This window comes from Pinus tabuliformis, chromosome 7 (assembly GCF_031772625.1).
Source record: "Pinus tabuliformis cultivar Carrire ecotype Pingquan chromosome 7, CPIR1, whole genome shotgun sequence".
NCBI lineage: Eukaryota > Viridiplantae > Streptophyta > Pinopsida > Pinales > Pinaceae > Pinus > Pinus tabuliformis.
Genome location: NC_142293.1, coordinates 1,255,199,273 through 1,255,223,916, shown reverse-complemented (window position 1 = coordinate 1,255,223,916; position 24,644 = coordinate 1,255,199,273). Strand labels below are relative to the sequence as shown.

The 24,644-nt window shown below is 35.1% G+C and overlaps 1 protein-coding gene and 1 pseudogene across 1 annotated transcript; one reads left to right on the top strand and one right to left on the bottom strand.

Annotated features, from left to right (window-relative positions):
* Nucleotides 1–13,001: 13,001 nt before the first annotated feature.
* LOC149251935 (12-oxophytodienoate reductase 7-like) lies at nucleotides 13,002–15,017 on the bottom strand. The gene is made up of 4 exons (XM_089456595.1): nucleotides 14,829–15,017; nucleotides 14,591–14,731; nucleotides 13,323–13,453; nucleotides 13,002–13,213 (listed from the first exon to the last, which is right to left on the bottom strand). Exons 1-4 carry the CDS (start codon nucleotides 15,005–15,007, stop codon nucleotides 13,017–13,019), a joined length of 648 nt encoding a protein of 215 aa, XP_089312721.1. The 5' UTR covers nucleotides 15,008–15,017; the 3' UTR covers nucleotides 13,002–13,016.
* A 4,970-nt stretch (nucleotides 15,018–19,987) lies between these two features.
* Nucleotides 19,988–20,822, top strand: LOC149251934 (LRR receptor kinase SERK2 pseudogene; annotated as a pseudogene).
* The last annotated feature ends 3,822 nt before the right edge of the window (nucleotides 20,823–24,644 follow it).

Genomic DNA, 24,644 nt, shown 5'->3' with positions numbered 1-24,644 from the left:
GTGTTAGCCTTCTGCAGGTTGGTGCATGTGTACTAGTATGAGTGTACACCAGTACAAGATTTAGGGGGTTGGAGCTCCCTTCCAATAGGAGCCAGAGAACGAATGAAGGTTGTAGCCTTCTGCAAGTGAGTGTTTGCATACGGGTATGAGTTTACGCCAGTATAATATTGTAAAAGCTTTTATTTATGTTTAAAAGAACATAGAGACAACAACAACAGGTGGTTTTTTTCCCGCATTGGGTTTCCACTTTAAATCCTAGTGTTCATGTGTGTTGCTTATGTGTGATGATTTATTTTGTTCTTACTGCACATGGTTACTGTTTATCTAATGTTTAATAAAGTACTGATGCACTGGCTCAAGATACATAGATGAGGACTTAACTGAAACATAAATTAATTGGATATACATTAGTTGTCTTAAGAACAAAACGCACACACACAGGTTCCCTTCAATAAAGTCGCATACAAAAAACAGATATGGAATGAAAAGTTAATGATTTGAAAATATTGGTTCACCCCCCCTTCTCAGTATTTTTCCCAACACCTATGGGGGTCATAAAAAATTTTCTTCTTTATTTTAATTCCAACCCTACTTATGAGGTTATCAATATCCTCTACTCATTAATATATTTTTGATGATATAAAATTTGTTAGACTCTCAGTATGGGGTGCCAAATAAGATCCCTCTGAAGATTCCATCATTTGTGCCATGTCAACATGCAATATAGTTGAAATGTGGTAGATGATGTGGTATTTGAGGTCCAAATGTCACCCCAAGGGTGGTGTATTATTAGCACTAGGGCCACCTAGCATTTCCATATCATTATTGAAGCTCTAAATAAATTGGTTTTACATTTAATACATGTTATTATGTATTAAGTTATTATTAAAATAGAGAGTTTCTCATTAATATCACATTAGCCAATATTATCTTTATATTTATTAATTATGATTATGATAATATTTATGTACCATGTATTTTTACTTAAAAAAAACCTATAAGACTCATTCTCCATATTTATTTGATTATTCATATAGAGCGACTCATCCTACTAAGTCCCAAAATATTTTAATTATAATATACATATAAGTATTATTATATTCATATTATAAAAATATTTGTATAATAATAAGTGATATAATATTATAGGGAGGGCATTTTCTAGGCCACTTTATTGGGCTCTTGCAATTTGAAGACTTCTCCATTTTCCCTCAACAACTTGAGTCACACATGCTTTCCATGTGTCACATTAGTGGGCTTTCCTATCAAGCTATTTTAGTGAGAGCTCTCGATGGATCCATTCTTTGATCACTTAAACTTTATTCTTATTATTAATCTATTTATTACTTAATTAATAATAAGTGGAGTAAACCCATCGAGCCCATCTTCCACACATAAAAGTATTACTATTTAGATATATTATAGTATATCATTTCTCACTTAATGAAATATTAATGTGATCAACTTGTTGGGAATTCATATTATTGTATTTACTCTTTAATTAAGGGATAATGATACAAGTAGTCTAACTAATAAATGAAATGGCCCTTTTGCGAGCATTTATCTAGTGAGTTTTGTTCAAATTTTGGTATAGAGTTTTAAAAACATAAGTTTAAGTTGTTTAATTTTCGAAGATCAAGTGTCTTATTGGGTTTTCAGGGGTCCTGAATCCATTTATGCTTTTAAAAGTGTATTTTTAAACAATAATAAATCACAATATCCCTAGAAATTATATGGCAAGATTCCGACAAAAAATCCATTTCATCTATTAGTTAGACTACCTCGTTAATGGTGTGAAATCATCACGCTTTTCCTTTGCCCATTTGAAATTACTACTTGTTAAACTATAATATTTCTATAATATAATGTTATAGAGAATTTTCATTGGAGCATCCTCATTGGTCCTTTTTAGTTAGTAACTCTTTAATTTTTCTTGATGGCTTGTGCCCCTGTCACACGTCTATTATTATCATTATATTATAATGTATTTTTATAATATAATGTTATGGAATATCTATAGGAACCTTGTCTAGCCATTCCAATTTGAAATCCTTTAATTTTTTCTTTACTTCTTAGGTCTCACACACTTGCAAAGTGTCAAGACAGTGGGATCTACTTATCAACTATTTTCCTTGTCTAGTATGTATATATATATATATATATATATATATATATATACACATACATACATACATATATATATATATATATATACATATATATACACATATGTATGTATGTATGTATGTGTATATATATATATACACATATGTATGTATGTATGTATGTGTATATGTATATATATATATATATATATATATATATATATATATATATATATATATATATATATATCAAGAGAGAGAGAGAGAGAGATCTCCCATGATAATATCTCAAACTTAATCCTTTTCCCAAATAAAGAATTAAATTAAATATCTTACCTCATGACATACATTCATCGTATTTATCAGCGTAAAAACATCAAAGATTTATATTGAGACATGAGGTCCTATTCCCGACCCCTTGAAAATTTAAAAAGGGAGAACAAGATCTCCCCTAATGTAGGGGAAAACATAAGATTCCCACAAATTTAGAAAAATAAGACCAAACTTGTTTGGGATTGTAATGAGATAATTTAATAACCACATAATTTCATATTTAATTTTCCATGTCACTCATAAAATAATTTGAACCTAGTAAACTATCAACTTTACCTAGGTCTGAATGTGAACATGAATTAGAGGAATTTAGCCTTGTAGGATTATACAACCACGCCCTCCCACCTATTTCTCAATGAAACGGAGGGAAAAATATTAAGGTCAACCTCTGAATGATTTCTCATTCTAATTTCAAAGACTTATCCATTCAAAGGAACATTTTAGTTTTATATCTCAGCCGATAGAAAATATTTACACATCCATGGGAATCCATTTCATTATAAATAATAGAAAACACATAGCAGAAGGTAACATAAAACACTCACATGAATTAATTTGCAGCTACCTACAAGTGAAGGGTGAACCTTTTTCCACCAAGCCATAGGCTCATATATCTTGTTCAATACCGTGGAGCTAAGAACCCCCTAGCCAAACCATGATCTCATCAGAAGAACTTCCACTTAGCAACATGTGATGGAAAAATGAAGTCCACTCTCCTTGATATCAAGAAATCAATAATATTTTCCTCCAACTCATTGAGCCAAGAGCCTACACAATGTTAAGGGTGGTCTCTCATCTAGCTTGCACAACACAAATGAATCTCTCACTGACCCAACAATCCTTCAACAAAGTCTTCTCTCAGTTCCTCCATGCTTTCCCTAAAAATACCCATAAAGCATAACTTTCTTTCACAACTATGGATGAGGACATTTCTACTTGATTTCCTCAAGGGGAAAATGTTTCTAATGGTTCCACACCATTCTCTAACCAACCAGAACATCTCTGGGAAATTTTTTCGCTTAGAGATTTGCTTCATCTTAACACAATATCCATGCTAAAATCTCTTAGCAATACATGTTGTAATTGTATTTTCAATTGGTATTTAAAATAGGGGTATTACATTACCATGGTTACCATCCTCAAAATGAGGGGAGGTGTCTAGTGGGTTTCCCCAAAAAATAATATACAAAAAAAAAAGTATGTGTGTGTACACACACACATATATGTGAGTCTCTCTCTCTACACACACACAAACACACTCAAAGATAACTCTCATCTAACTCACTTTCATGGACACACATGGTTCAATAATTAGTTGGGACAATTTTGTCACTTTCATGTATCTATCAAACACCATTCCAAGAGGACAAATTCACTGAAACATAGCTTGACTGGATGCATAAAACCTCATTAGAGGTAACAGGGTTTCCCAAGGGTGATGATGTAGCACTAACATGACACTAAGTTGGAACTACTAATTGGAAAAAAGGTGTTGATGTGCCACTGCTAATTGGCTGTAAAACTGGCAGAGGTTTCTTAAAGGTGATGATGCAACATTGACATGACACTGAGTTGACATTGCTAACTAAGTAGTAGGTGTTGGTGTGACAATACTAACTGGGAAAATATACTTATGACTATGTAAAAATTGTTGAGTGGATTTCATGGATGACTAATATGGAAAATACTACAAGGTCCCCTTGATGATGTGGCAATAAGTCAAAATAGCATAGTAAAGTGTCAAGGGTTGTTGTCTCTATGTGACATATTTTCTATCATTGATAAGGGGTCATGTGGGTAGCATCCTTTACTTCATGTGATAGCTTCATGGGTAAATTTATCTTTAAGGGTGGAGTGGGAGAGACCATCAATGTGCGAAGGAGGTTAGTGTGGGGGAGCCACATTGAAGGGGGTTGCATAAAGGGCTGAGGGAAGGAGTCCCTTAAAAGAAAACGAGGTTTCATTAATGAAATATTTGTAAATTGGACAAGGAAACTACCAATGGGAGAGAATCATAGTAAGAATGGAGAGAATCCAACATGGGGAGAAGGGTTGATGGTGGTGATATGTGAGAATTGGTGGGTATGGGGTTTGTTGGAGAAATAGAATGAGGATTAATTGAGGCTAGTGGTAGAGAGCGGGGTTCCAAATTAAACTAAGGCATTTACCAAGATTAAAAATTAGATCAAAAAAGGTATAACTAGATGGGAATTGGTGCAAAGAAAGTCAGTTAGTAGATAAATACAAGCGTAGGGAGAAGGGTACAAGGCATCATATAAACTGGGGAGTGGGATATGGAAAAAGTATGGCCCCAAGGATACCATAAATCTCAAATAAAATAACTAGAACCTAATATAGGCCTTTGATCGCTCAAAATGTAAAGGGTCCAGACATTATACTTGAATCATTACAAACAAAACTTGCTAGAAACCACTGTAAGAAGGCACCCAAAACTTTATAAATAAAAGTTGAATTATCCCCTTTTAAACAGATAATTGAGCATGAAAAGGATATATAATTATTAATTAATTGAAATCTTATTCTAAATAAATAATAAGTGTTTATAGCTAATCCAACTATTCTGAATGAATCAATACAAAAATATCAACTCCAAAAGGGAAAAAATATGTGAATATGAACATTACCAACATATTTGATTTGCAAAAGCCATATATAATAAAACTTGTTCATTGATAATATTTTACTCTAAAATGTCTTTAATACCATATATAAAATTGAATGTGGTCGTAATATCACAACAAAATTAAAGAAAAACAAAGGTTAATATTGTTTATGTGGTAAAATCCTCGAAAGGGAAACATTAGAAAGGGGAAAATAATTATTCTCTTGCTTAATAAACATGTCCTTTTTTTATGTTAGCATTATATATATTAATAAATACAATATGTATTATAATCACTTCAAACTATGATATCCTTGAAGTGGAAATAGATCTACAATAATTCCAATATCTCTCAAGTTTATCTAAGGGCATTGAGCCCATTAATAGTAGTATATATATTTATAAATAGCTTGTTACTAGCTAATGACATTGAACGTGAAATCTAGAAACCCATATATATTAGCATATCTATCTATAAACAACTTATGATTACCTAAGGGCTTTAGTAGTAACAGTAGCTTAATAAAATAAATGACATCACCTAGCAATGTAAGTTGAAAGTGAGCATGGGCTAATCTTCAAAGTTAGATATTGAAATAATGGTGATGTAGGTGGCAGGGATATCCCCTTCTTGGTTAACTCCATCGTCTTCTTGAACTACAATTTCCTTCATCCCTTGCTCCTCTTCCATAGCTATATCATTTCCCCCCTCCTCATATTCGTTCTTTATTTCCTCACTAATTGCTTCAAAACCCATATTTCTTTGATTGGTGCCTCATACTTTCTATCTAGCTTGTTAATTTTTTGTAGAATAGTGTAATGTTTCATTCCCTTTCCATATATAACCTAAATAAATAAAAAAATCTTTTTAATCTCATATAACATTATCAAGTTCGTGTCAAGTGGGTGTAACTCAGGTGGTAGCGAGGAGCCGCTCTTATCCTGCTCACCTAGGTTCTATTCCCAGCGAGATTGACATGTTCACTCCTTGGGAGTAATTTCTATGAAATATAACCAACTCACATAAAAACAAGTGGGTTTTTTAAGGATGTAGCTAGTATCATTCTAAGTGAACCACACAGACAAAAAAAAAAAAAATTATCATCTTCATGTATGGTTTTGTCAATAGTATATATTCTTTATTTAATTCTTGTGTAACCAATTTGGGAAGGTGACAATTAGGAGCCACATCTATTAAGTCTTGTTCATATCTCTATTAGGGTTTACATAGATCCATGTTATTAAAAGGGATACCATGTTAAGATTCCTTAGAATGTGTATAACATGATTCTTTGTTTCCATGCTCCTTGATACCCCCATATCGGGTAAGTATCTCATGAAATTGGGTGCCATCTCCTCAACTGTAGATTACTTCGTTTTATTTCTAACTCAATTTTCATTTCTCTCAACCTCCTCCTTCATTGGTCTTATAAAATACTAGTGGTAATTTTCTATTACTGACATGGATGTCCTTCGTTCCTTGGTGACATTATCTTGCTTCCTTGTTGCCCTCTATCACTCACAAGGGTGTAGATAACCTTGTCCAATTATGCCTTCTCCACGTTCAATCCCTCCCTTCTTCATACTTTCAATCTCTATCTATGTTCTCTTAGCGTCCAACATCTTATGTGATTGAACCATAAGACTAATCTCTAGTGCCAACTAAAGCTTCCCTCCTCAAGTTCAATGGAACCACTGATGGAACACCAGTAAACTATATTAACCATTTCAATATTGAATTGATTAAATCCATATTTCTTCACATGAGTGGTTATATGTTAAAGGATATACTAACATGACAAGGAAGTTAAACCATAATCTCCCCTCATTTCCTTCATGTCGTCTCTCCTCTTTTTAAGACTATGTTGAAGGGTCATTACAACTTCTCCCTATCGACAAACAATAACTTCTTACCCTAACCCCCATAAAACTCCATATAGCGAATTTCAATTAACACATTAATCCAATTTACAGGGAAATTAATTGAAGAAAACTACTCAGGTATTTGCAATTTACTAATCCATTTCTCAACTCGCTGAGTGTAAAATAGTTATATGCTCTAGTCAAGGTTACTTCTAGCTTGGAATCCACCAATGCATGAAAAGTTCAAAATAAGTTAGCATAACTTTATCATGATAATTGCAATGCTTATATTCACTATTACAATGTTTATCTTAGATTATGCAAAATCATTTTTTTATATTTACTAAATTAATTTATTATATACAATTAAATATTGTATATACACAAATAATTATCCACCAACAATACTAATCAAAACTTTGCCACTCAAGTTAGAAATTATGCTTTTGGAAAAATTGCATAAAAAATTATAACTTATATTGGTCAATGCTAAATTACTAGTGATGAATAAGCAAATTGAACCCTATAGTCTTGCTTTGGCAAGAAATAATAAATTGAGATGTGAAGAGGATAAATTAATTGCTTGCTCATGCACAAGAACTTGCATACATCTTGGTGGGTAATAATCACTAGTAAGTCTACACTTTTACAATTTTACTCCTACATAATGATGGGAAGTAACTCCTTGTAAGAATATTTATTTACATCTTATTGATATCCATTTTTTTGCAAAGACTTGCTTAAATTATGGTGAGAAGTAACTAATGGTAAATATGTTATTTACCTGAGTATGAACTATTTTCAAGGATTTTATTTTTGGATGGTTTTCTTGCAAAGCTTAAGAATAAAAATTCATTACACAAATATTTAAAAATCCTGCACGAAAATTGGAGCCATGTCCATAAATTATGACATAAAATATGTGATGTGTTATCCATATGACATTATAATGTGCAAAGGATGCAATAAGGTCTTCACCTTATGGTCCAATAAAATATATGAAAAATAGTTTTTTCAATAAAATTGAAAAATAAATATTTTTTTTTCAAAATTAAATATTATAAATTGCATTGACAATGCTAAATTAATAGTGATCAATTGACAAATTAATGACTAAAATCCTACTCAAAAAAACTAATTAAATGTCAAATTAAAATAAATAAACAAATTGTATGTAGTATTTATTCAAATAAACCTCAATCTAGTTCTTATCATAAAAATGGTATAAACAATCTCTTTACAAGAAAACCCCATAAATATATTGTTTTGCAAAATTGCTTATATTTAAAAAAAAATCAATAAAAAACAATTTAAAATTGAAATAAGTAATCAACTATTTTCTTTAAAAAAAACTCATCATTTTAGTTTGTTTGTTAGTCGATATTACATACCTCATAAAAACCTCAAATTAGAATCAAAATTTGTTTCATTTGAAGCATAAGCAATCAACTTCTTTCCTTCTTTAAAAAAATCTCATCAGCCTAGCTTGTTAATTAGTCAAGATTACAAAACGTGAGTGGCCCCCCAAAAAACCTCATAATTCTTCTACCATGTTTGTTAGTAGAGATTTCATAACTTTAGTGGTTGAAAAATCAATTAATAACCACTAAATCAATTAATATACTTTGTTCTTTTTCAAGGGCAAGAATGCGTGGGAGTGAAAAATTAAGATGTTCAAAATTACTATTTTAAATATATAGAGAAATTTGGAAGAAATAAGTATGATGGCCACGAAAAATTTAAGAATTAATTACATATTTGAATGGGAAATTTTTTTATTTTTATTTATAAAAATGATATATCCCAATTTATAAATATTTTATTTTGAAAATTGTTTAAATTTTATATAAATTTTAAAAATTTGAAATATTTCTCAATAGTGTATGATTGATATTTTAGGAATGATTAATATTTTAAAAATTGATTCAATTTTTTGTAATAAAAAAAATTTATATGTTTAAATGTTTTTATTAATGTAGGAAAATATTACAACGTTAGGGATATCTTTGAAAAAAATATTCCTGTCTCACTCTTATTATATTGTTTGGCTACGAGAAAGAAAGCAAAATATATGTCAAAATCCCAATACAACAGAAACATGAAAAGAGCAAGAGGCTAGTATGAATAGTAAATTGATAACATCAAGAAACAACCGATGATCATCCAATATCTGAGGTGTGAATAGGAGTAGGATTCTTAGGTACATTACTAGGCAAGTAGGGTGGGTTGAATGAGAAATGGACATGAGTTTCCATGTGTGGTAGATGGGCTTCCACCTAATTCAGTTTTTCCATAAATATTTTTTCCTTTGAACCAGGGTATCTAGACTATCCATCATCCTCCATTTATAAGTCCGCAACACATTCATGAATTCTATGACAACATTCCTATCCTAATTTCTATCGTCGCCGAGTCACTCCAATAGGGTAATTACTTACGTTAACTGCCCCTCAAAATGGTCCAAGGGAGGAGACAACTCAATAGAACCTAGAAACGCCTCATGGTCGAGGTCCACAACTTCCCCAAGAACACACTCCATTCTAGTGTGGTCATCCAACTAGCCCTACAAACCTACTCCTCTCCTCATGCGACCCCTTTGACAGAGCATGGCTTGCTTCCCAAGAGAGTCGCTAGGCTAAAGCTCTATCCCTCAGAACCACGACACACAACACATCCAAACACCACAACAAACAAAGGAAACCAACTAGCTCAAGGCCCAATAATCCCAATATGCCCCCTTCCTACCTCGTCGCAGAAGAGGCCAAAGGGGCTCAACAACATATAACAATGAATGATTTAGGGCAGCCTGAGATATTCCCATGGTGGAATTACCCCATGCCACCTCCTCTAACCTCCATACCAGAGTCCTCACACAACCACTACACACCCAATTACTACCTCGCAGAACCTCAGCCTAAGACCATCCTGCCAAGATAGTGCCACCACCATTGCTTGGATTCAAATTGAAAAGTAAAAAAAACAGGGAATTTTCTTGTAGATCTACCTCAATGCCAATGGGAGAGTCCCAACACCCAAAGTGTTGACACATCACCGAGCTACCAAGGCCATCACATGATTTTCGAATGGTGAAGTGTGTTGAAGAAAATTGCTTGCGGGTTTCTATCGTGGGACCCTAAATGTGGACCGTTTAGGATGACAACTCTCCCCCTCTGCCACTCTAGAGCACGTCACCAATTTCCCCCGCAAACACATACTAGAAACTTCTTCCCAAACTCACCACCATGAATATTCCATCAATACAGTGCGTTCTCACTCTAAACCACCCCATCCCAGACTGCAGAACCTTCCACCAGCTAAAAAAATTACCACAACATAAGGACGATAGGCTCTCCATCAAAACTAAAGCCACCATTAAATAGATTGATGTGTTCACACTCTGCGCATATGCCTTCACACACTTCTGCATGTAAGGAAGGTACCATGATAGCAACTCATTAAATTCCATTGTGCCAATATGGGTGGCTAGTGTCCACCACCACCCCCGTACTTCTTGGTTCTTGTTTATACTTTAAAATAACCATAAATCCTTAAATTTTCTCTATTTAATTAAATAATAATTTATGAAATTATAATATTAAATATTATTTAGTCTTATCAATGATTTTTCAAAATGAGTTAATATTTAAACTTTATTATAAACTGACATAGATTCATCTTAATTCCAGATCTACCGAGTGTCGAGAGGGATCAAATATCTCAAAATGCAAACATTTTTCTAAGTGAAAAATTTGAAAGGTTTGCACCTCAAGAGATTTGATTCCTCTTGGATCTTGGTAGATTTGATGGATCTATGCTGGTTTTGACCAACACACTTTTAACTATAAGAAAAAAATTATTTTCACTTGTTTTCAATGTAATATATACATAGGTTTTTTTTTTTTTTTTTTTTTTTTTTTTTTTTTTTTTTTTTTTTTTCCAAAGAAAAAAAAAACCATAATTTTGATTAAAAATTAGTAAAAATTGCATTATGTAAACACATGAAATGTGTATGCAAATAAGTCTCCGAAAATTCTATCAATAACATATACAATTGTAAGTCCAAAAATATATCATGAGGACTAAGTGATAAAAAGCAAAAAAGTCTCAAAAGATGGTTTTGGAAATGATCTAGAAACTATAGCTACAATATATACATATATGTTCTCAACAAAGAGCTAGAAATGAGCACTGAAATAAGCTCATATAACATCAATGATGGAATAAAAAGAAAATAAAAGAGGAAAATTAAGAAACAACTCCAACCTATGATGGAACAGGCACCACTAATGGACCATGAACATATGAAAATGAAGCGCAATCACGAACCTTATGAATCCCCCAAGACCTTGGTCTAGAACTAAAGTTGCCTTGGAAAATCGATCTACCTCCATGTTCTGTTCCCTAGAGCATGAGGCTTAGAAGGGGACTGAAGACCCCCATCCACCATCATAGGATCTAATGAGGGCATAGCCATTGTAGACATGATCTCTTTAAAAATCATGAGAAGACCACTAGTCTCCCCATTTGTAATGCCCCACTTAAATCTTATCCTACAAATTTTGTTAATATTTACATTATCTGAAAATATTGAGAAATATTGGTCTAATATAAATTTATGATTTCCATTATTTAAATTCCCCACTTACCTTCTCAAATTGAATATTATGTAGGATATGGTCTCCTTCCATTATTTCAAAATATATTTATTCATTTCACATTCCCCAATGTACCCTCACATTTACTTGGGAGAAGACATAGTCCTCTCCATCTTATCATCAATATATATTTATTCATTTCACATTCCCCAATGTACCCTCACATTTACTTGGGAGAAGACATAGTCCTCTCCATCTTATCATCAATATATATTTATTCATTTCACATTCCCCAATGTACCCTCACATTTACTAAGGAGAATACATGGTCCTCTCCATGTAATTACACTTCACATTCCCAAATGTACTTTTCAGATTTACTTGGGAGAAGACATGATCCTTTCCCATTAAATTCTCAATTTTATATTCATGTCACAATTCCAAATGTACTCCTAGCTTACTTGGGAGAAGAGAAGTCAACTAAGGATGGATGAGAAGTTAATGACATTAATGAGAGGTGGTTGAGGAAAGAGGGTATAAAAAGGGAAGGGGGAAGGAAGAAAGGGGGGGGGGGGGGGGGTTGGAGTCTTGCTTAGGATGGTAGGGGTTGGTTGTGATTGTTTGGCCTTGTTATGATTTTGGGAGACCTTGGAAACCTGTGGAGGTTTCTTGGGTTTGAGAGGAGGAAAGTATCATTATCTAGTTTTTCACATTCTTCTTGAGGACACACTATATCTGGTTGGACTTGGGCACGGAGGGCTAGGGAACCTGTGGAGGTTTCCTGGGCTAGGAATTTATTTCCTAGTTGGCTGGAAGGTAAATCCGGTTGGGTCGGTGATAAGGAGCGTTCAGCTGGAGCTATAAGACAAAGGTATCATCATCAACCACCGGAACATGTATTTTTCCATGGACTACTCTTGTTAAGTTGATATCAATGGAATGCTCACCTTAATTTATGTTGCTTATGATAAAATGATAAGATGTTTAATGTTTAAAGCTATGTAAGAAGGTCAGTAAGCTCATTTTATTACTTTTAAATCAGCAGGAAAATAGATCTGTTAGTGTATAATAGATTGAGGCTCTAATAATAGGAATCAGGCCCTTACACATGGTATCATAGCTTTGGTTCAAAATCTGGACCCAAAACCCACTAAATAGCTATTCCATAATCAAATTTCTTATTAAATAGTTGAAAATCCAGAAAATTAGAATGTCAAAATGTTTCAACAGCAGTCCAATGGCTTAGTGCCTAGGGATATGACAGAGCTAGTGTTTTGCTTCAACTTAAATGCGCCTGTAAAATTCCTGACAGAATAAATAATATTATAGAAATAAAAAAAAAAAAAATCTGGACCGAGCTCCTAGATGAAGAAGCTTGATGTCCCAATAACCAGAATTTTCCCACTAAAAGAGTTCGCTTCTCTGGGCACAACGGAGGACAAAACACACTGCCGAACATCAAAAGTTAATTAGGGCCTGAAGCCTAACAGGAGAAATTCAAAGATGTATACCTGCTGCCATGGCATTTCTGGCTGCCAGGCGAAACTGATTGACGATCCCAGGGATTTCTGAGGTCTCAAGGGCTCGAGGTTTGGAATAGTCTCCCAGGTTACTGTCTGGCATCAGGATGGTCCAGCCATCTACGATGGGTTTGTCTGTAGAAGATACAGGGGCTCCTCCATCGGGCTGATAAACTGCAAAAAAAAAGCACATGACCATGTGCCATTAACACTGCGAATTGTTCAGAAAATCTCCAACAGCCACTGACAATGAGAAAAACAGAAAATAGAGAGGAGATTTTACCAGAATGGGACGCTCGGCCAACGTGCCAGAGCTGACAGAAAATGATCCCGCCCTTCTCGTGCACGGCGTCCACCACTTTTCTCCAGCCTTCCACCTGCTCCTCTAAGAATATCCCGGGCGAGTTCGGAAATCTAGTCATGCACAGGATCTCTCATAAATCACCATATTCATTCTTCTTGATCTTGAAAAGTCTGCAGTGAAGAGTAAATAACTAAAATACATTAGATATCATTTTGGGATTCAACTGCGTTAAGTAAGTCATTCACGTATGACCATTTCCATGAGAGGTAGTCGTAACTGACTAATTTCTCATGATTTTTGAATAGTTCACTTAGCACTCATTGCATCGGGTGATGCTCACAGGGGTGAAGAAGTGGGATTGAAACTAGTGAAATGTGGAGAACGAATCACATAGCATCAATCATCACTTCCGGGGCTTGCACCCGGAAACCAGGACTTCCCAGGAGGTCACCCATCCCAGAACTCCTCTGGCTCAAGCGCGCTTAACTGTGGAGTTTTTCCCCACAATCAAGCCCACTTAGCTTGCTACCCCATTTGCAAAACCTTAGCAAGTATTGTGCCTCATGAACCATTCAAGTAGAGATCCCTTGACTCTTTTTTGAATTTAAGTATGGGGGTTTACGCAGTGCATTATATTAGATATCATTTTGGGATTCAACTGCGTTAAGTAAGTCATTCACGTATGACCATTTCCATGAGAGGTAGTCGTAACTGACTAATTTCTCATGATTTTTGAATAGTTCACTTAGCACTCATTGCATCGGGTGATGCTCACAGGGGTGAAGAAGTGGGATTGAAACTAGTGAAATGTGGAGAACGAATCACATAGCATCAATCATCACTTCCGGGGCTTGCACCCGGAAACCAGGACTTCCCAGGAGGTCACCCATCCCAGAACTCCTCTGGCTCAAGCGCGCTTAACTGTGGAGTTTTTCCCCACAATCAAGCCCACTTAGCTTGCTACCCCATTTGCAAAACCTTAGCAAGTATTGTGCCTCATGAACCATTCAAGTAGAGATCCCTTGACTCTTTTTTGAATTTAAGTATGGGGGTTTACGCAGTGCATTATATTAGATATCATTTTGGGATTCAACTGCGTTAAGTAAGTCATTCACGTATGACCATTTCCATGAGAGGTAGTCGTAACTGACTAATTTCTCATGATTTTTGAATAGTTCACTTAGCACTCATTGCATCGGGTGATGCTCACAGGGGTGAAGAAGTGGGATTGAAACTAGTGAAATTACCCGATGCCTTCTCTGCACACTGCCGCAGCTTCAGAAATCAAGAATCCGCCCTTGGTTGTTCTCTGAGAATAAAACGTGACATGGGCTGGCTGGGGAACGTTGTTGAGCGCTCTGCATCGAGTCACAGGCGCCAAAACGACCCTGTATTTGTCCACTGATTAGTCTACCAGTCACATCCATGGCAGACAAAACCGAAGACAAAAAATTGGCGAGATGGGTATGGGGAGAAAGTGGGTACTTGTGAGCAAGCTCGAAAATGGAAAACTTAAAGGGCGACAAAATATCAGGCACTGTAAACTCCGCCGAGGAGGTCGTATCAGTTGATTCCTCTGCTGTTTTCTCTGTATTTGGAAGAGGGTCAGCAGATCCTTGTGTTTTATGCAACTCTTCGCCCAAATCTACATTACTCGTCGCCATTGTTGACAGAAATTTTGTGGCAGCGTCAGTAGATAGAGAGATAGAGTTGAATAAATGAGCCAATATGCGTCATGAGAAGCAGTGAGGGCATTCCTCTTACGTATATCTTTGTCGTCTCCTCTTTTAGAACAGTGAAATCAGAATACATGCACATGGGTCTATGATACCCCTTTGTTCTGTATATTGTGTCCAAGTCTCCACGTTTACACTTGTAAAATCATAAGATCCATGTATCTGCATAGATTCTGTGAACTTACCTATAATTTTCCTCTTCGTTCACTTGACAAGCAAAACTGATTGATGCCATTGAGATTCTGTTAACTGGTTACATAAATACATTATCTAAAGAAATTGCACAGCCACAGGTGCATAGGCATAAGAAAATAGGAACTCTTGGATTTCCTCTTAAAATCTAGGTATTGAAATACTACATCAAACTCACCGGTGGTTCTTGAAATCTCCCAAAAGGGTTTCTTTTGACAAAATAGCTAAATAGAGCATGTTGGCAAAGACAACGTTACATGTTCATTCACTTATAGCAGTTAAGTTAGTAGCTGGAGTCGGTTTTCACCTTACTGTAATCCTTCAGGGAAAACTACTTTTGCTTCAAGGGTGCCATCAGCCTACGGGATTGTAGTCACATACGCACTATAAATTGGGGTATGCACTATATAGGCCACATTGCCCAGAAGGCGGGAAAACTTTGGTCTGCCTGGGTGCATTTCCGAATTTCTCATCGAGTGAGTGAGTAGATCCAGCCTTGTTTCAGTGAAACCTGTTATGGTTCAGGGTTTTCTTGGCTTTTGCCTTTTCATTCTTTGCTTCCTTGGATTCGAACTGGAGAGCTCCTGAATATGATGGCCCAGGAGAGCTGAAACCAGGCTATCTCGAATCCAGTGTTTTGGGTTTTTGTTTCTGTCTAGGAGCTACGATATAAATGTACATTGAAGTTAAAATGCATAAGAAAAATCGATGCAAATTCATATGATTTGTGGCCATTTTTAAGCCAAAAATCCTAAGAACTGGGTACGCCCATGCAACCGTGCCAGAGCTTTCAGCTCATGCCTTGATTGCAACTGCATGCTTATTAGGCATCTAAATTATCATTTTGTTGAAGGTGTGCATTTGCTGCTTACAAAGAATCAGTTATCATAGTCTATCCATTTATATTTTGCTCATAACTGTCTCCGTGATCCGGGGGCTCTCCAAATCCCTCCCAAAGGGATCCAACAAAGCTTCCTGAAAGAAAGTGTGAATGGTAAGAGCCCATTATTATATCTCTGCATAGCCTGAAGAGAGGGCAGATTCGTGAAATGCATATATGTTGGAAAAGTAACTTTTGAAAGAGATCGATCCCAATTTTGTATTTATGTCAGTCCTGTTTTGCTTTGACCCATGTTCTACTGTTTTTTCATATTAGAGTGTTAACTAAAGATACTGGTAACTGATTTGCTTCCAAACTTTACAGTGAACATGTAACTAAACTGTGAGAAAGTATTGTGTGTGGGCGTGGCTACCAGGTATGTTGCAAGCTTTGATGGAGTATTTTCTAAGCATATATGAATATAAATCACAGTTCTTCTTAGCATCCTCGTTGACTCCAGTCATTGCAGCATTTTGAAACATGCCACTCTGAATAAATTGACTTTTCAAAAAAAAAAAACCAGAACACTAGCTTAATTGTCGGTATGTCTATATAGTATAGTTGTATATCCAATATTTACATCTGGCAAGAAACATAAGTTGTTTCAAACTGTTTCCTATCTTGCTATGGTTATCATATCACCAGGGACACGCTAATATCTTTACCTGTGTCTTGCTATATTTCTTTGTGGGTAGTGACGATCATAACATTGCCAAATAAAAAGATGGAAATTCCAATTTGACTTCCATTCTTGGCCAGCAATATTAGATGAATCAGCAACTGGACCGGTCTCATACTTGTGTGATATGGGTTCTATTCCTACCCTACTACTACCACTATAACAGCGACCATTATAACTGCTGGGTGAACAGGGCCACCCCCAGCAGGTGTTCACGGGTAAATAATAGGGGATTTGAACATAAGACCTTTGTACTCACATTTACTTTACATTTTACAAGCTTGGTAAGTGAACAGCTAACAGTGTTTACGAATGAAGAATTCCAAGAGTGAACCTTTTCTTTTGTTTAAGCCATCCTTGACCTTGTTGGTTCAATTAATATTTCATGGTTTGCTTTTCTGTACCAATTTCTAGTTGTATTGGTATCAACTTAATTTCATCCATAATAGTGCCTTAGGTATGCATGTAGTTGAGATTGTGAGTGATCGAACAATAATCATGCCCTCAAAGTATAACATGAAGAACTACAACCAACAGTTAATATATCTCCCCTACAGATATAATGTGGTTGGAGGGATCTTCTTTAGGTTTACCATTAGTTTTAGGAATGACTAAGGGTAGATTAGTTGGCATATTGGCCAATTTGGATAATTATGGATAGGAACATTAATATTATTTGAGGAGATTCAAACCTGCCATATATGTAGAAGGCACTGGTTGGCATTATATCCTGTATTATATCTAGCATTGGTTCTAGCCATGATAATGACTAGTGTGGAATTTAGATTAGAGAAGGATGAATTAGATAAACTAGAACTAGTTCCAAAACTAGATGAACCAACTATCCTAGAGGGGGATGAGGATTCATAATTCAATGAAGATGAACTTCCCAAACCCAAGATGCAGGTAGTGAAGGCTTGAGCGAGGAGTGAATCAAACTCAACAAGTACACATAAAGAATCCAATAATTAAAAAGGAAAAAGTTCAAAGGCCTTGTAGCCTTGTAGCCACCCACTTATTACTGTCATGTGATTATAACAATCCAAGTATTAATGAAGTTATTTTCAACTAAAAAAATTGGAGGCCATATACTATATGCACTGTTAAAGCATGCACAGCACAGCTCAACATGATCTTTGACCATTCCTGATCTCTTTGTTTTGCCAAGCGTTCAATTTATAAATGAGATTGAAAAAATTTTCTCATAATCTCCTCTCAATTTGACTTGAGGTTTATTTAATTTGGTAATCCAAGTTACATGTTCGATTATACAGATGTGAAAGTCACAGAGCCAAGTTGGAGGCTATTTCTGTTGGATTTGATATGATATTATACTATTTTATACAATCGATATCTTACTAGCTTGGCATATTATGAAAGAAACCAAGCAGAATGCCTATTTTACATCCGGAACAGTAACAAATATCATGACCCAAACAATGGTTTAGATATGTAATCATTCCACTCATCGGGCATCCTTTCTCGATACTTCAGCAGCTTGTAAGTTTCATATGTTAAAGGTATACCCCACGCATCATGATCTCTAGGTGCCTACATGGTCACGTACATCCCGTTAGAAACTTTTTCTGCCATGCATCAAAACTAACTGCAAAATGCTTCTAAGAAATAACAACCAAATAGTTCAACAGAAAGGGAATCTTAAAAACCTTAGGAGTCCTAATCAGTTTCATTTCTGCCTCCTCCAGGGTTTTGCGGCCTTTCTTTGAATTGCATTCGTTGCAAGCAGTAACCTGGTCAATAGATAAGCAGGAGTCCAAGCAGAATTAAACATAACTAGAAATACAAATATGATAAGCATGAATCCAGGCACACTAACTTCAATTGATAGCCGAAATATAAATGTAATTGTTCAATTCAGTCAATAAAACTTGCCGTAACATCAATGAAACTCATCTGAAAAACATTCAAATGATATACTTTCTTCAATAATTACTTTGTTGGTGACAATCTTGAAAGCAGTAACCCAATATTTAACTCGCATATACCTCTATTATTTAAAAATAGCCTGGCTCAAAATCACCATCAAACCAAGCAATTTATAAAGTATGAAGCAGTCAAACCAGATTATTTTTTTTAAGTTCAACCATTTGTTATGTTTATGAAGCTAAGCAAGTAGTAACCTTTCTTGCTAATACAGCTGTAGTTGTTTTAGCACTGTACAAAACCAAAATGCTTAACAGATGGGGGATAGAGAAAATTATGGGTATGCTCTACGTGAATGACCAAATAATTTTCCATAAGTTTATCACTTAAAGATGGATTAATATGCCTGTTGCAGATTGAAATTCCTGTCCAGACTATCAGTTCAAAAGCTTTTCCATTTTATAATTTATATAACAAACCAAGCATATAGAAATATCAGTTGTTCTATGCTTTCGACCTATCTATTGCAACCCAGGTTATTTCTTGTATATTATATCAAAAAGTAAGTGTACAAATATACTATTGTAGCTGCTTGCCTTCTCAAACTATTGGTTTAATGCATATGTTTCAGCATACAATTACATACCTTTTACAATTATTATCTTTTGATGCAAACAGCGAATGAAACAATCAAATATGATTGAAAATGCAAAAATGTCATTTGTGTTGAACCAGAACCTCACGTGTACTTTCATGAAATCCATTTGAAAAGTTACAACATAAATGTTTTAACTTTTAACTTTTTAGTGGTCATTGTTGTGTTCAAAGTTCCTACATTTTAACTATTAGGAATAAAATATAAATATAATAATAATAAGAAATAGTTAATAAAATAGTAATTAGTTAATCAATAGGCATGTCCCTAAGGACATGACCATTCATGAAAGCATACCTGCCTAGGTATATAAAGCAGAGTTTCATTTGTAATTCAATCATATCACTTGTATTCAAATATACTTTTATAATATATTATTGTCCTATCATGGATGTTTATATATTTCAGACCTTCTGAAGTAGTCTACTGCGTATATGAACTTTGTTCGTTTCAGAGGTGATGTGCGTACAAGAAAAATGATAAATAAAAACTAAATATTTTAAAACAACGGGCAAAGTATATAAAGGAGTGTTGGCAGACAATACAAAGGTTGCAGTAAAACGATTGACTGACTATCATAGCCCTGGTGGGGAGAAAGCATTTCTATGGGAGGTTGAGATGATCAGTGTGGCAATCCACCGCAACCTTCTGCGCTTGATAGGATTTTGTGTTGCACCATTAGAGCGGCTTCTATTCTATCCATATATGCAAAAAAAAACTTAGTGTTGCATACAGGCTAAGGGAGCTCAAACCTACAGAAAAGCCATTAGACTGACCTGCTCGGAAAAATGTAGCCTTAGGTGCAGCCTGTGGTTTGGAGTACCTTCGTGAGCACTGCAATCCTAAAATCATTCATCGGGATGTGAAAGCTGCTAATGTCTTGCTAGATGAAGACTTCGAAGCTGTTGTTGGTGATTTTGGGCTAGCGAAATTGGTTGATGCTAGTAAAACTCATGTTACAACTCAAGTCCGTGGAACCGTGGGTCACATTGCTCCTAAATTCTTATCAACTGGAAGATCCTTAGAGAGGATAGAGGTGTTTGGTTATGTTATTACTCTTTTGGAGCTTGTCACTGGACAACGTGCTATAGATTTTTCACGTCTCGAGGAAGAGGATGATGTTCTATTATTGGATCATATTAAGAAGTTACAAAGAGAGAAAAGAATAGATGCTATTGTAGATGCAAACCTAAAGCAGAACAATGACGTTAAAGAAGTTGAGGCAATGATTCAGGTAGCATTGTTGTGCACACAGACCTCACCGGAAGATCGACCCAAAATGACAAAAGTTGTGTGCATGTTGGAAGGAGAGGGTTTGGATGAACGTCGGGAAGAGTGGCAGCAGGTTGAAGTCATTCGTCGACAAGAATATGAAGTAATGCCTCGAAGGTTTGAGTGGGCTGAGGATTCTGTATATAACCAGGATGCAATTGAACTCTCTGGTGGAAGATGATCAACATGGGCTTTGTTGTCTCATATTTTTGTAACTTGGAACATTTTATAGTTTTCTTCAAATATATCATTATTGGAACTGTAAAAGTGGTTTTTAAGGTCGTAAGATTTTATTTACCTATTCTTCCACTTTTGTAAGCAAGGTGTGACTGCTTGTTCAACGATACTCAAATGCATTTTGAATCCCTGCTTCATCAGTAGGAAATCTCCAATCATGCTGTTGTCCATTTGCAATAGTGTACATTAGATATTCACCTAGGTATCCTTGAACATCTGAATACCAGGAAAACCCTTACTTTCATTAACCAGGAGAGATCTGGATTATGGTGAGGAAATTATATCCGACAATATTATAGTGTTTGTATTTATCATGGAATACTAACCTCCAAAGCTGGTTGTTTGAATTGGAATAATTCCTTGATGTAATGTGAAAAGATAAAATTAAATGTTTTTCCTTTCTAAGGGATCTCATTTTTTTGGGTGAGTGTCACTTCCAACGACCAGTTTACCCTGGTTGAGTTCAAATTTATTGGCTTAATTTTCAAGAACGAAATGAAAATCATCCCACTCACTGGCTATTCAGCTAAGTACTAATGGAAGCAAAGCATTGTTATGCAGCATAGGAAGTATGAATGGAATGATGAGAATAATTCCAAACGACCCATGCCCTTATACAATATTATAAAGGCACCTACCACACTAGAGAGGGGTGCTCTTGCCACATGGAAGCCTACAACCGTTTTCCCTTGTACAACATTTTGAGAATTATGCAAAGAGACAAAGTTGACCGTAGAAGATATGACAAGAATATGATGCTTTGGGAAGGCTTTTAAGAAAAGCCCCTGAATAGGAGGCTCACACAAGAAAGAGTATCCAAGGGCATCAAGATGATGTAGTTTTGTTTGTATTTGGACACAAATTGTTGCTTGATGTACAATTCTTAGCTCTTTTTTTTTGAGGCCTTAGTCACATGAACATAAATAAAGAGAGGATTCAAAGAGGGCAGTGTCCAAAATATAATGAAAACTGACTTTTTTTTTTTTTGTTTGTGGGATTTGAATGCCTATGCTAGTTCTCCTAATCAAAATGCCTAACCAATTGACTAGTCTGTTTTTTTAATAATAAATATGCAATCTTCATTTATTTTTCATGTGGTACGTGTTACAAGGGTGTCATTTATAGTTTGAACAAAACAACATTGATTCTTGGACCTTAGTTTGATCAAATGAAATTTTAACCTTATGAAATTAAGTGTCATCTCTTGTCAGTGGCATTTATGTACTGCGGTATCTTAGTGATATTGTATAAGTTATGTGTTGTGGCCATGCATCATATTATGGTGAAGATTTTATAAATTCATCTTCTCTTCTCCACAAACATTAATATGCATAAAATGCATAGATTTGTTGGATGGTGAATATTGTGGAATCATATTGATCTTATTCCAAAAATCCGTTTATGTTCAGTTTATGCTAATGTCTTCTTAGTTGTTGCATTAAAATAACCATGTAAACTCTTAGTTGTTTGGAAACATGGCTTATTATTATGTAAATATAAACACAAAAATTTCAAAATCAACTCTACCTTAAAAAAACATCTTTAATATAGGCAATTATTCCATTTGTTTAATTATTTCTCATTTGACAGCTCATATTGTGAGCTGCATTATATATCATGAAATTGTTTTAGTACTAGTAAACAATGATAAAAAAATAAAAATAAAAATAAAATTGAACCTTTGATATGTAAAGGACATTTCTCTCAAATTACAAAAAAAAAAGTATGAAAATCATGCTGGAAACAATTTCTGAAGTTTTGAGTCTTTTATTTTCAAGATTAGCTAATTGGTTTCGAAGATGAAAAACCAACAAATTGGAAGAGTGGGACTTTTATATTCACTAAGGTATCAAAGAAATTATATGCATGAAACTTATACTAGCACCTTCTAATGGAAATTGATAGTGCACGAATCCGTTGCTTGCCATTATTTTGGTTTTGGTACCACCTTATAGCATATCCGGGTTCAAATGCTATTTTCCATGACGAACAGTTAAATCTGTTTCAACTCTAATTGTTATTAAGGGGTTCCACAAGGATTTCACATGAGCGTTTATGATGCCCATTTTAACATAGATAGCCACCTATGTTAAGGTTCTATTTTGCAGTTCCATGTTATTTATGAACATTATATACATTTGGTTGGACACGTGAAAATCAATTGATGGATTTAGTATTGATGATGGACATGTTGGATGTATGACCAAATGTATGACTTACTTGGTTACAATTTATCTAGTGCATGACTTGTCAAAGTTATTGTTGCATCGTATAGGCTTATATAGATATGATTTATCTAATCAATTACTTAGTGAAATTATGATTTATCTGATGTAAGATTTATTTCCAGTATGAACAACAAAAATTGACACGTGGACACTGGGCTTAATAAACATGATGTTTAAGATCATGTATCTATATCTATTTTGTGGTTGTATATATGCATGGATGAGAACTAAACTACAGGTTGGAAAGAACCGTATGATAACCAAGATCTACTATTCCATTGGGGAAGGTCAAGACGACCAATGAGGAAAGGTATGATGTACATTATTCTATTACATTTGGTATCGACTTGATATGCACTCCTATGACATGAGTAAAATGAAAATGACAAGTGGCAAGACGACCTGATTGGATTATTCAATGACAAGTCCAACCAGCTCTGTAGTGTGGTCCGTGCTCTGAAGGAGGGGTGGAGGTGTTTCCCACCGTGTATCCTCCGAAACCTGGAATCGTGGGGAGGACAGCTAAATGCTCCCCCTAGACGTGTGATGACGATTGCCAGATTCCTGCTGGGGAAAGTTTGGTCGAGGCATTCGACGCTTCCACCATGTCGGTTTTATCAGTGGTCAGTGTGGCCTTTGCCATTGATAAGGCAGCAGAGGACGGATAGGGTGGGAGCGGAAGTAGGTCAGGGGGGCGGGAGCGGAAGTAGGTCAGGGTGGATAGGAAGATATAGATCAGTTGGAGACTCTTGATGGGAAGTAATGTCATTGTCTGACTTATCGAATTTTAATGCTATAACTCTCTCTGGTTTGCTATGCTTTCAAACTCCTTGTATCTTTTCATTCTAACTTCGGGACGAAGTTTTCTGAAGGAGGGGTGTATGTAATGCCCCACTTAAATCTTATCCTACAAATTTTGTTAATATTTACATTATCTGAAAATATTGAGAAATATTGGTCTAATATAAATTTATGATTTCCATTATTTAAATTCCCCACTTACCTTCTCAAATTGAATATTATGTAGGATATGGTCTCCTTCCATTATTTCAAAATATATTTATTCATTTCACATTCCCCAATGTACCCTCACATTTACTTGGGAGAAGACATAGTCCTCTCCATCTTATCATCAATATATATTTATTCATTTCACATTCCCCAATGTACCCTCACATTTACTTGGAAGAAGACATAGTCCTCTCCATCTTATCATCAATATATATTTATTCATTTCACATTCCCCAATGTACCCTCACATTTACTAAGGAGAAGACATGGTCCTCTCCATGTAATTACACTTCACATTCCCAAATGTACTTTTCAGATTTACTTGGGAGAAGACATGATCCTTTCCCATTAAATTCTCAATTTTATATTCATGTCACAATTCCAAATGTACTCCTAGCTTACTTGGGAGAAGAGAAGTCAACTAAGGATGGATGAGAAGTTAATGACATTAATGAGAGGTGGTTGAGGAAAGAGGGTATAAAAAGGGAAGGGGGAAGGAAGAAAGGGGGGGTTGGAGTCTTGCTTAG